Here is a 13,414-nt window from a genome sequence, read left to right on the forward strand (position 1 = left end):
GAGTGGTACTGGAAAGAGGGAGAGTAAGGGTCCGCATGCTTCCCGGCCAGAACAGATCGGAAACAGTTTGCGCATATATTATGAGGACATGTTCGCCACACTCACATTTTTCTCGAGGTAAGCAGAAGTCCGGAGCCTGAATCTATGCTCCCTCGTCTGCGATTGGTCAACAGTAGGGGTGTATTTATTGATGATCACTTGGACAGTCATTACCTGTTACAGTACCAACAGCTTCTCTACCTGGGGGTTCCTTCCTTAAAAAACAATGTCAAATATATGTTCATCATTTATCAAGGTAGGCTCAACAGTTGAATTAATCGAAACAATTTTATGGCAACTTCAAGGCATGGATGAAGTGTTTCTCATCCCTCTACCTCATATCCCTCCATCTCCTTCACTTCATCCTCCAGCGGACGCTGCCTGTCGACAGACAAAGCTAATATTCAAGGGGACAACATTCATCAAGGATTTAGCTCGTAATTTTAGTGGATTTCCCTCCTGACGCTGTCGGAGATCCCAGCCCGCACGGTAAGTCGGTCTGCACGGCGCGTCGGTCTGCACAGCGCGTCGGCGGCGCGACCGTGCGTCTACTGTGGGAAACAGTAATATTATCTGTGACGTCAGATGATCAGTGGTGTATGATTTTTTAAAATTACGTCGAAATTTCCTTCATTAAAGTTGGTACCGAGAGATGCAGCCATTTGAATAGCCTATCAAATGCATACTCCAATTGGTCTATTTTTAAAACCCTCAAACACCACGTTAGGCATATCTAATTTAGAAATAGGCTCATCACTTGTCCATCGGGAATGATAGGCAAATTCTTCACGTTTATCATCCAAACTGCATCTCCATGCCTCTTCACGTTGAACATCCAAACTGCATCTCCAGGCCTCTTCACGTTGAACATCCAAACTGCATCTCCAGGCCTCTTCACGTTTATCATCCAAACTGCATCTCCATGCCTCTTCACGTTGAACATCCAAACTGCATCTCCATGCCTCTTCACGTTGAACATCCAAACTGCATCTCCATGCCTCTTCACGTTGAACATCCAAACTGCATCTCCATGCCTCTTCACGTTGAACATCCAAACTGCATCTCCATGCCAATGATTTTGATTGATCAGTTTCATAGGAATATACATTTAGATATTAAATGATTGTTTTGTGAGCGAATCAAAGCAAATGTTTTTAACTAACTATTAGCCTTTTTGTATTTTGTTTCAATCAAAGCAGATATCCTGCCTAGTGGCTCGTTCCGTTCAGTTTTGGCGCATGATATATATACCACTCCAAAAAATAAAGGGAACACTTAAACAACACAATGTAACTCCAAGTCAATCACACTTCTGTGAAATCAAACTGTCCACTTAGGAAGCAACACTGATTGACCATAGATTTCACATGCTGTTGTGCAAATGGAATAGACAACAGGTGGAAATTATAGGCAATTAGCAAGACACCCCCAATAAAGGAGTGGTTCTGCAGGTGGGGACCACAGACCACTTCTCAGTTCCTATGCTTCCTGGCTGATGTTTTGGTCACTTTTGAATGCTGGCGGTGCTTTCACTCTAGTGGTAGCATGAGACTGAGTCTACAACCCACACAAATGGCTCAGGTAGTGCAGCTCATCCAGGATGACACATCAATGCGAGCTGTGGCAAGAAGGTTTGCAGTGTCTGTCAGCGTAGTGTCCAGAGCATGGAGGCGCTACCAGGAGACAGGCCAGTACATCAGGAGACGTGGAGGAGGCCGTAGGAGGGCAACAACCCAGCAGCAGGACCACTACCTCCGCCTTTGTGCAAGGAGGAGCACTGCCAGAGCCCTGCAAAATGACCTCCAGCAGGCCACAAATGTGCATGTGTCTGCTCAAACGGTCAGAAACAGACTCCATGAGGGTGGTAATGAGGGCCCGACATCAACAGGTGGGGGTTGTGCTTACAGCCCAACACCGTGCAGGACATTTGGCATTTGCCAGAGAACACCAAGATTGGCAAATTCGCCACTGGCGCCCTGTGCTCTTCAGAGATGAAAGCAGGTTCACACTGAGCACATGTGACAGACGTGACAGTCTGGCGACACCATGGAGAACGTTCTGCTGCCTGCAACATCCTCCAGCATGACCGGTTTGGCGGTGGGTCAGTCATGGTGTGGGGTGGCATTTCTTTGGGGGGCCGCACAGCCCTCCATGTGCTAGCCAGAGGTAGCCTGACTGCCATTAGGTACCGAGATGAGATCCTCAGACCCCTTGTGAGACCATATGCTGGTGCGGTTGGCCCTGGGTTCCTCCTAATGCAAGACAATGCTAGACCTCATGTGGCTGGAGTGTGTCAGCAGTTCCTGCAAGAGGAAGACATTGATGCTATGGACTGGCCCGCCCGTTCCCCAGACCTGAATCCAATTGAGCACATCTGGGACATCATGTCTCGCTCCATCCACCAACGCCACGTTGCACCACAGACTGTCCAGGAGTTGGCGGATGCTTTAGTCCAGGTCTGGGAGGAGATCCCTCAGGAGACCATCCACCTCATCAGGAGCATGCCCAGGCGTTGTAGGGAGGTCATACAGGCACGTGGAGGCCACACACACTACTGAGCCTCATTTTGACCTGTTTTAAGGACATCACATCAAAGTTGGATCAGCCTGTAGTGTGGTTTTCCACTTTAATTTTGAGTGTGACTCCAAATCCAGACCTCCATGGGTTGATAAATTTGATTTCCATTGATCATTTTTGTGTGATTTTGTTGTCAGCACATTCAACTATGTAAAGAAAAAAGTATTTAATAAGAATATTTCATTCATTCAGATCTAGGACGTTATTTTAGTGTTCCCTTTATTTTTTGGAGCAGTGTATTTTTTGATTATTCAGCTTCAACTAACCATCCTAAAATCGAATTAGAAATGAGCTGTTTTTGGTGTAAGAGTAACGTTATAGGCCTGTTATACTATGATATTATATTCAGTTCTTTCATGGTGTTGTTAAAGAAGTTGAACCAACTTGTGATGCTGAAGGACAGCTCTGCCATTCGGCCAGTTCAGGAACAAACAGCAGTAGTTTGCAGTAAGCTACAGTCTAACATGGACCACCACTCTGTGGTATTACTAGTCTAACATGCTGGCCAAACTGAATGCGCCATCGCGCGCGCATGTTGATTTTTTTACCCCCACACCAGACCTGATCAAGTCATGCAGGTTAAAATATCAAAACAAACTCTGAACCAATTATATTAATTTGGGGACATGTCGAAAAGCATTAAACATTTATGGCCTGAATTGCACATTTGACCTGAAATGCACAAGGTCCTCTACTCTTGACAATTAATCCACAGTTAAAACAGTAAACTGAATCCCTTTCTTGTCATCTCTCCTTCCTCCGGCTTCTATTTTTACTTCTTTGGACTTTAAGACATCAGAATAGAGAGAGTCTCAATTCAACGGCTCAGACACGAGACATGTGTCTACACACAATCACGAACTACAAAAGGAAAACCAGATACCGACATCTTGCTTCCAGACAAGCTAAACACCTTCTTCGCCCGCTTTGAGGACAACACAGTGCCACGAATGCGGCCCGCTACCAAGGACTGTGGGCTCTCCTTCTCGGTGGCCAACGAGAAGTGGACTGAGAGACTGGGAAAAACAGGCATCAATGCCACAGAGGCTGCTGCCCTATATACATAAGACTTTAAATCACTGGCAACTTTAATAATTAACACCACATCTGTGGGAACTTGGGAAAAGAAAAGATGCCCGAAAAAATAAAATAAAATGTTGCTAAATTTCTGGTATTAGTCCGGGAGTTGGCAATCATTGGCCCGTTACCCCATTTAGATGAGACTTAGGTGATGTCATCAACAGCCAATGTTTACTTTATTTAAATCTGAAGTGGTCTGAAGGGCACCAGAAAGGATCATGTTCTCCCTCCCACTGTCCTGACTCCGGCGCAGCTTAGGCATGGTAGAGGGAAACCAGACAAGTTTCCCAGAGTCATCTTTCAGTGATGGGGGTCATTGTTGTACCTTAAAACACCACATGTAGAAATAAAACATAAGTAGTTGATCAGAACCACATCTACCGGAGGTGACTGACCCATGAATCAAGTACAATTGTTTGTTTCTCACAACCAATTTTCAAATCAGGCAACCCCTAGTTTGTGAAACACTATTAGGTCAGGCCTAAAACTCTTGTTACACCAGCAACTACACCGATGTGCATTGTTGACTACATCCATACACTAACAGAACATACACGAGGTGTCAACCAGAGCCTCTGGTGCAGAGTGCTTTAGAGATGCTGTGATACTACTGTGAGATACTAACTAATCTAACGTCATTGTTCATTTAGGTCCAACACCAAACCAGTATTTATTTTACCCACAACCTTCAAGTCATCTGAAATCAGCAGTGAAGCTCAGAATAACGGAAGGCAACACTCAGGTCAGTTTTATATCCAACAATGCACTTTTATTGGCTAGTTGTTCCTCCTCCATGTCTCTGATCTCTTGGACGCTTCTGTGCCCGTCCAGACCGTCTGTTGTTGGGCATCTAGATGGCGTGAATCTTCTTCCAGCGAGCCAGAGGACCAGACAGGCATCCTATGGGATGTTGAACCTGTCCAGACCGTCTGTAGTTGGGTGTCTAGATGGCGTGAATCTTCTTCCAGCGAGCCAGAGGACCAGTCGAAGGGATGTACTTCACCCCACAGCCATCAGGAATCACACGCTTTTCAGCCATCATTTGGTCAAAGTCTACCGCGTTGAACTTAGTGAAGCCGTACTTCTTTGACATGTGGATCTGAGGGAGGGAGAAAGGAGAGTGATCAGATGTTATCCAGAGGCAACCATTTTTCTCAGTGAAGGAAATATAGTTGTCTCAGCGGTCCCTTAAAGGGGCCAGCACCTCCCAGCTGGCCTCATACACAACCACAGAGTCACTGTCTGCAGCCATTGAACACCAGAACCGCACGGCAGCGGGACTGGTCAGATTAATGAGCTGCAGGGATCTAACAGCGCACACTGAGTGTTTAAGACCTTCAAATCTCATCTATATATCGACACCAGTTACCCCCGTGGGTAACCACTCATACAAGTGTCCAGGTGAGTGTTACCTTCTGGCGCCCGGGGAACTTGAACTTGGCTCTGCGGAGAGCCTCGATAATGTGCTCCTTGTTGCTGGCCTTGGTGCGGACAGACATGATCACCTGACCGATTCTAACACGGGCCACGGTGCCCAGGGGTTTACCGAACGCGCCACGCATCCCTGTCTGGAGCCTAGAAACACAGAACAAAACGCGCCTCATTACTACAGGCAACACATTACTGACAAGGAATAGTTATTGTGCTTTACAGCAAGCAGAGACCAGGGAAACTAGAGAAGAAAGAAACCTGGAGAGGAACCAGACTCAGGGTAATTTGGAATACATTCTGCATTTACAGTAAAACATTAATGCTAATTACCCAAATACATCAACGGCCAAGACCATGGCCACATGGCGCCCCATTCTCTAGTGCATTACTGTTGACCAGAGGCTGGTCTTTGACATGGAGCAGCACCTTGTTCATATTACCCACAACCCCCAGCCCACCCCCCCCCCGGTCCCCCCCCCAGCCCACCCCCCCGGTCCAGGTCCACCCCCCCGGCCCAGTCGGTCCCGGTCCACCCCCCCGGCCCAGTCGGTCCCGGTCCACAACCCCCGGCCCAGTCGGTCCCGGTCCACAACCCCCCGGCCCAGTCGGTCCCCAACCCCGGTCCACAACCCCCCGCCCAGTCGGTCCCGGTCCACAACCCCCCCAGGCCCAGTCGGTCCCGGTCCACAACCCCCGGCCCAGTCGGTCCCGGTCCACAACCCCCGGCCCAGTCGGTCCCGGTCCACAACCCCCGGCCCAGTCGGTCCCGGTCCACAACCCCCGGCCCAGTCGGTCCCGGTCCCAACCCCCGGTCGGTCCCGGTCTACAACCCCCAGCCCTGGTCTGAAACACAGCACCAGTTGTAAAGCGTTGTCTCAGTGGTCCCTTAAAGGGGCCAGCACCTCCCAGCTGGCCTCATACACAACCACAGAGTTACTGTCTGCAGCCATTGCACACCAGAACCGCACTGCAGCGAGACTGGTCGGCTTAATAAGCTGCAGGTGTTTTATGAGCTTAGAACAGTGCTGTACCTGTCAGCCCCAGCGCAGGACAACATCTTGTTGATACGGATGACATGGAAGGGGTGCAGGCGGACCCGGATGTGGAAGCCGTCTTTTCCACAAGTCTTCACCATGTACTTATTGGCACAGATACGGGCTGCCTCCAGAGCTAGAGGAGAGATGGGAGAGTTAACACACTGCCTCCAGAGGAGAGATGGGAGAGTTAACACACTGCCTCCAGAGGAGAGATGGGAGAGTTAACACACTGCCCCCAGAGGAGAGATGGGAGAGTTAACACACTGCCCCCAGAGGAGAGATGGGAGAGTTAACACACTGCCTCCAGAGGAGAGATGGGAGAGTTAACACAGGCTGCTGCCTCCAGAGGAGAGATGGGAGAGTTAACACAGGCTGCTGCCTCCAGAGGAGAGATGGGAGAGTTAACAGGCTGCTGCCCCCAGAGGAGAGATGGGAGAGTTAACAGGCTGCTGCCTCCAGAGGAGAGATGGGAGAGTTAACACAGGCTGCTGCCTCCAGAGGAGAGATGGGAGAGTTAACACAGGCTGCTGCCCCCAGAGGAGAGATGGGAGAGTTAACAGGCTGCTGCCTCCAGAGGAGAGATGGGAGAGTTAACAGGCTGCTGCCCCCAGAGGAGAGATGGGAGAGTTAACAGGCTGCTGCCTCCAGAGGAGAGATGGGAGAGTTAACACACTGCCTCCAGAGGAGAGATGGGAGAGTTAACACACTGCCTCCAGAGGAGAGATGGGAGAGTTAACACACTGCCTCCAGAGGAGAGATGGGAGAGTTAACACACTGCCTCCAGAGGAGAGATGGGAGAGTTAACAGGCTGCTGCCCCCAGAGGAGAGATGGGAGAGTTAACAGGCTGCCTCCAGAGCTAGAGAGATTTAGAAAGTACATGAATGTGAGATTCGATCCAACCTAGCCTTTCAGAAGACAACATGTTTTTGTGATGTGCCCCAGAGATGACCCTCACCTTCAGAGGACAGCTGCTCGTACTCGTCAGAGACCATGTGTCCACACAGAGGGAACTCATCCACCCGGGCCTTCTTCCTGCCCAGGTCAAAAATCCTGATCTTAGGATCTACAGAGAGCAGAGCACATTACATACAGGAGGGGCCAGAGAGCAGAGCACATTACATACAGGAGGGGCCAGAGAGCAGAGCACATTACATACAGGAGGGGAGAGAGAGCAGGGCACATTGCATACAGGAGGGGCCAGAGAGCAGAGCACATTGCATACAGGAGGGGCCAGAGAGCAGAGTACATTGCATACAGGAGGGGCCAGAGAGCAGAGCACATTACATACAGGAGGGGCCAGAGAGCAGAGCACATTACATACAGGAGGGGAGAGAGCAGAGCACATTACATACAGGAGGGGCCAGAGAGCAGAGCACATTACATACAGGAGGGGACAGAGAGCAGAGCACATTACATACAGGAGGGGAGAGAGCAGAGCACATTACATACAGGGAATAGTTGACGTAGGTCTGAGTGTAATTTCTTTAAGACATCAAGCGGACATGCAAAACAGCCAATTCCCTCTGTAGTTCAGCATAAACAGGTCACGTTTTGTCTCAGCGGTCCCTTAAAGGGGCCAGCACCTCCCAGCTGGCCTCATACACAACCACAGAGTCACTGTCTGCAGCCATTGAACACCAGAACCGCACGGCAGCGGGACTGGTCAGATTAATGAGCTGCAGTTCAGAACACGGTGCCGAGTAGTCAAACAGAACTAGTATCGTAACTTACGGACAATTTTCAGAATTACTTTTTTTTTGTAATTATCCGAGTTTTATTTTCAGGAGCCAGCAAGTATCTTTCTCATGTCAGTCAGGAACGGTGTCTAAACTATACTGTCTTAGTGCATGGTATAGATAACCGGCCAGTTTGCCTGCCTCTGAGTGGACAGAGTGATGCTGTAGCTCCGTCTACTCACAATATCACTTTTCCTTGCATGTTTTCGGTCTGATCGTTCAGATTTCTGCTGCCTGCTACTATAACAACTCACATGGCGAGTACGTTTGATATCAAGCTATCAAATGTGCATAATATCTAACCAGCAGGCCGAGGGGAAATATGAAACGCCTACGCTCATATGGGCAGATTAAAAGTTGTCCGCCCACTGTAAGTTGAAACACTGGTCAGCCCCGTGGTTCCTAACCTGCTGCTTGTTTGGTCTAGAAACGCTCAGGAAGTTGTTTTGGGGGCATTTTGCGAACATCTACTTAAGCATATTAAAACATGACACCCCCCGATCACGGGTATCATCTGATCTATCAACTTACGGATACCATTACGAGTATGACCATGTCTGCACATCACTGTCATGTCTGAGTGGGTATTGGGGAATAACCAAGGAAGGCATGACTGAGTGAGTATTGGGGAATAAGCAAGGAAGGCATGACTGAGTGAGTATTGGGGAATAACCAAGGAAGGCATGCCTGAGTGAGTATTGGGGAATAACCAAGGAAGGCATGACTGAGTGAGTATTGGGGAATAACCAAGGAAGGCATGACTGAGTGAGTATTGGGGAATAACCAAGGAAGGCATGACTGAGTGAGTATTGGGGAATAACCAAGGAAGGCATGACTGAGTGAGTATTGGGGAATAACCAAGGAGAGGATAGAAAGTAAGGAAAAGGGGTTTACCAGGCACACCGCGACAGAAGCGGGACTTGGGGTAGGGCTTGTTCTTGCAGTAGCGATAGCTGTGGGAGAGAGATGGCTTGAAACAATTATCTGCTGACCAGCTACAGTACCAGACCACATGTCGTCATCTTTCAATGTTTGGTTTGTCAAGTGATTATATCAGCTGCCTTTACATTCAACACAGGAAAAGGTCAACAACGTCATGCAAGTGATCAGCGGTCCTGCAGAACCAGCCATGTTTCAGGATGTGAAGGCGACCCAGCCAGTCGGTTGTGTCTCTTAAAGGGCCAACACCTCCCAGCGGGCCTCATAGGCAAACAGGTACCGTCTGCTGCAATTATACCCCAGAACCACACTGCAGATTGGCTAAATACACTGCAGGTGTGTGATGAAGTCAGTTCAAATGATACTACTGATGTTTACACATGTTTTTTACAGAATAAAAATGCACGAACGTGTGTAATCACAGGCCGATGTACGATACTAATAACCTTTATAACGGTTAGCCTACCAACTAGTAACTTTTAAAAAAATGTCACCTTTATTTAACCAGGTAGGCTAGTTGAGAACAAGTTCTCATTTGCAACTGCGACCTGGCCAAGATAAAGCATAGCAGTGTGAACAGACAACAGAGTTACACATGGAGTAAACAATTAACAGGTCAATAACACAGTAGGAAAAAGGGGAGTCTATATACAATGTGTGCAAAAGGCATGAGGAGGTAGGCGAATAATTACAATTTTGCAGATTAACACTGGAGTGATAAATGATCAGATGGTCATGTACAGGTAGAGATATTGTTGTGCAAAAGAGCAGAAAAGTAAATAAATAAAAACAGTATGGGGATGAGGTAGGTGAAAATGGGTGGGTTATTTACCAATAGACTATGTACAGCTGCAGCGATCGGTTAGCTGCTCAGATAGCTGATGTTTGAAGACTTTTATCTAAATGCCAACGAGCTACATTCAACACCATGTTACCTAAGTGACTGACCGTGACTTCGTCGACAATTGTGTAACAGACCATCTAGTTACCTAGTTATGACAGCACAAGGTTTGGTTATGCAAGTAAATTACTTGACAGCAAAAAACGCAAATATAGGTAGCTGGATCATTAATGCACATGGTGCGGACATATCCTCCATTTTGCATTTTCATCCAGCGACATACTTCAATCTCGAGCTATAAAAAAATAATGTGACAAAAAACCTCACCATCGGGCTGGCCGGCGACCCATAGCTGCAATCTGTATAAATAACACACAAAACAAACACTTATTACGAAAGGAAACGGAAGGTTATACGCTAGAAAGATGGTAGAGTTTGTAGAATGTTTTGAAGAGAGGCAGACACCGCCATGTGAACACGAACTCACCGAAAGGAGGAAAGGAAGTTAGAGAGACATCCGGTGCGTCATACGGACGCTTCGCCTGGAGAATTAGGATAAAAACACTCCGGTTATATTTTTGATTTGGGTAAACACTTTTGGCGTCACACGTGAAATATGGTTAATAATCGTGTATTTTAAATTGAATATGATGGCTGTAAAATTTTCTCCGCAATAACTAGCCTACCGTGGAGCATACTGGGAAAGGTAGTTTTACTGGGAACATGGAACAAGCAGCATGAACATTCAAGGGGAACACCAAAATGTAGGATGAGGTGAGGACGAGGAAAGGGTCGGTAAAATTAGTTTGGATTTATGACAGTAGTGTTATTTAATAACATTTTAATTGCTATGTATTGGCAAGTGAGGGGATTTGAAACCACCAGATGGCCATATTGGAACTCCCCAGGTGGACCAGTCCTCCCCATAGGAATGAATGGAATTCTACAATATTTCAATTAAAGATGCACTATGCAGAAATCGCAACGCCATTTCCTGGTTGCTAAAATTCTAATAGCTACCTAATTTCAGTTTATGTAATAAAACAAGCAAGTACAGTGTAGAGAATCATCGTACCATCTAAACCACTGTTAAATATATTTTCCATAACCAAAATTATTATATTTTCAGCTGTTTGAATCTGGTGTACAAAACCGAAGGTGAAAGGCACAAAAACTAAACTTAATAATGGGAAGCATAGAAAGAGTGCACATAGAACAGATCTACTGCTTCTTAGACTTTCAATGATAATGACAGATCACATAGAGTAGATCTACTTCATCTTAGACTTTCAATGATAATGACAGATCTATAACACAGAGTAGATCTACTTCATCTTAGACTTTCAATGATAATGACAGATCTATAACACATAGAGTAGATCTACTGCTTCTTAGACTTTCAATGATAATGACAGATCTACAACACATTTAAAGTTTTAATGACACATGCACAAGTACAGTGAGATGCCTTTCTTGCAAACTCAAAACCCAACAATGCAGTAATCAATAACAATGTATCACTACAAAACAAAACATGAGAAATACAAATATGAAATACACAAAGTAAGTAAGCAAACTATATACAGTTCCAATATCATATTTACATGTGCAGGAATACTGGAGTGATGGAGGTGACAGTGTGTGTAGTGTGTAGTGCCTTGTCAGTGTGCATAGATACAGTGTGTGTAGTGTGTAGGGCCCTGACAGTGTGTGCAGTGTGTAGGGCCCCGTCAGTGTGCATAGAGACAGTGTGTGTAGTGTGTAGGGCCCCGTCAGTGTGTGTAGTGTGTAGGGCCCCGTCAGTGTGTAGGGCCCTGTGTGTGTGTAGGGCCCTGACAGTGTGCATAGAGACAGTGTGTGTAGTGTGTAGGGCCCTGACAGTGTGTGCAGTGTGTAGGGCCCCGTCAGTGTGCATAGAGACAGTGTGTGTAGTGTGTAGGGCCCCGTCAGTGTGCAAAGAGACAGTGTGTGTAGTGTGTAGGGCCCTGTGTGTGTGTTAGAGTGACAGTGTGTGTAGTGTGTAGAGCCCTGTGTGTGTGTTAGAGGTTAACTAACTAGAGTAGACCCAGGTTAACCAACTAGAGTAGACCTAGGTTAACCAACGAGAGTGGACCCAGGTTAACTAACTAGAGTAGACCCAGGTTAACCAACTAGAGTAGACCTAGGTTAACCAACTAGAGTGGACCCAGGGTAACCAACTAGAGTGGACCCAGGGTAACCAACTAGAGTAGACCCAGGTTAACCAACTAGACTGGATACCAATACCTTTATTGTTCCTAATAAGGATTTCAGTCTTTGACTAATAATGTTCTGTACTAGGCGTTATGTCATGTTTAATGTGGAATAATAAATACCAAATATATAACAAATATCACATTTCTAAGCAAACAGCTGGAGGCAGGGCTTTCTCCTGCAGCGCTCCATGTTCATGGAGTGGTCTGCTGATCCAACTGACCGACGCAGTCTTTAGGTCTTTACTGGAGTTGTCTGCTGGTCCAACTGACCGACGCAGTCTTTAGGTCTTTACTGGAGTTGTCTGCTGGTCCAACTGACCAACGCAGTCTTTAGGTCTCTACTGGAGTGGTCTGCTGGTCCAACTGACCGACGCAGTCTCTACTGGAGTGGTCTGCTGATCCAACTGACCGACGCAGTCTCTACTGGAGTGGTCTGCTGGTCCAACTGACCGACGCAGTCTTTAGGTCTTTACTGGAGTGGTTTGCTGGTCCAACTGACCGACGCAGTCTTTAGGTCTTTACTGGAGTTGTCTGCTGGTCCAACTGACCGACGCAGTCTTTAGGTCTCTACTGGAGTGGTCTGCTGGTCCAACTGACCGACGCAGTCTTTAGGTCTTTACTGGAGTGGTCTGCTGGTCCAACTGACCGACGCAGTCTTTAGGTCTTTACTGGAGTGGTCTGCTGGTCCAACTGACCGACGCAGTCTCTACTGGAGTGGTCTGCTGGTCCAACTGACCGACGCAGTCTTTACTGGAGTTGTCTGCTGGTCCAACTGACCGACGCAGTCTTTAGGTCTTTACTGGAGTTGTCTGCTGGTCCAACTGACCGACGCAGTCTTTACTGGAGTGGTCTGCTGATACAACTGACCGACGCAGTCACAGCCTTTAGGTCTTTACTGAAGACATATTTTCAGGAGGTTCTATGATTGAGTCTGGCCCAGGGGTGTGAAGGTGAACGGCAAGGCGCTGGAGTGATAAATTGACCTTGCTGTCTCTGCCGGCTACCCCCCTCTTAAATGGTTTGATTCTAGTCAAGATCCTAGCAGCCGTGTTTAGCACTAGCTGAAGTTTATTTAGTGCTTTATCCGTGTAGCCGGAGATTAGAGCATTGCTGTCTAATCTAGAAGTGACAAAAGCATGGATTAGCTTTTCTGCATCATTTATGGACAAAACGTTTTTTGCAATGTTACGAAGACGAGGGGAAATAGTCATTGAGACAGGTTACCTCGGGGCACAGGGACTATAGTGGTCTGCTTATAACATGTAGGTATTACAGACCGAGTCAGGGAGAGGTCGAACATGTCAGTGAAGATGCTAGCCAGCTGGTCAGCACATGCTCTGAGGACACGTCCTGGTAATCCATCTGGCCCTGCGGCCTTGTGAACATTAACCTGTGTTGTGAACATTAACCTGTGTTGTGACTGTTAACCTGTGTTGTGAACATTAACCTGTGTTGTAAAAATTAACCTGTGTTGTGACTGTTAACCTGTGTTGTGAACA

General features: G+C 47.1%; 1 protein-coding gene and 3 non-coding genes across 4 annotated transcripts; all 4 read right to left on the reverse strand.

The window, feature by feature from the left end:
• Positions 1-4,439: 4,439 nt before the first annotated feature.
• On the reverse strand, positions 4,440-10,145 carry LOC124032436 (60S ribosomal protein L10). Its single transcript, XM_046344836.1, has 6 exons — positions 10,009-10,145; positions 8,796-8,854; positions 7,121-7,228; positions 6,159-6,297; positions 5,109-5,271; positions 4,440-4,795 (listed from the first exon to the last, which is right to left on the reverse strand). The coding sequence occupies exons 1-6, from the start codon at positions 10,029-10,031 to the stop codon at positions 4,640-4,642; spliced, it is 648 nt and encodes a 215-aa protein (XP_046200792.1). The 5' UTR covers positions 10,032-10,145; the 3' UTR covers positions 4,440-4,639.
• Positions 4,867-4,999, reverse strand: LOC124032477. Its single transcript, XR_006838289.1, has one exon. It is a non-coding gene; the product is annotated as a small nucleolar RNA SNORA70 (small nucleolar RNA).
• On the reverse strand, positions 5,996-6,128 carry LOC124032476. The gene has a single exon (XR_006838288.1). It is a non-coding gene; the product is annotated as a small nucleolar RNA SNORA70 (small nucleolar RNA).
• On the reverse strand, positions 7,715-7,847 carry LOC124032478. The gene has a single exon (XR_006838290.1). It is a non-coding gene; the product is annotated as a small nucleolar RNA SNORA70 (small nucleolar RNA).
• Positions 10,146-13,414: the final 3,269 nt, after the last annotated feature.

This window comes from Oncorhynchus gorbuscha, linkage group LG03 (genome assembly GCF_021184085.1).
Source record: "Oncorhynchus gorbuscha isolate QuinsamMale2020 ecotype Even-year linkage group LG03, OgorEven_v1.0, whole genome shotgun sequence".
Lineage (NCBI taxonomy): Eukaryota > Metazoa > Chordata > Actinopteri > Salmoniformes > Salmonidae > Oncorhynchus > Oncorhynchus gorbuscha.

Coding starts and splice junctions, on each gene's coding strand:
- LOC124032436 (XM_046344836.1), bottom strand. CDS start 10,031: ATGGGTCGCCGGCCAGCCCGATG. Junction 7,229..8,795: donor CTTCTGTCGCGGTGTGCCTG/GTAAACCCCTTT, acceptor TGCTCTCTGTAG/ATCCTAAGATCAGGATTTTT. Junction 5,272..6,158: donor TCCTGCGCTGGGGCTGACAG/GTACAGCACTGT, acceptor CTGTGTTTCTAG/GCTCCAGACAGGGATGCGTG.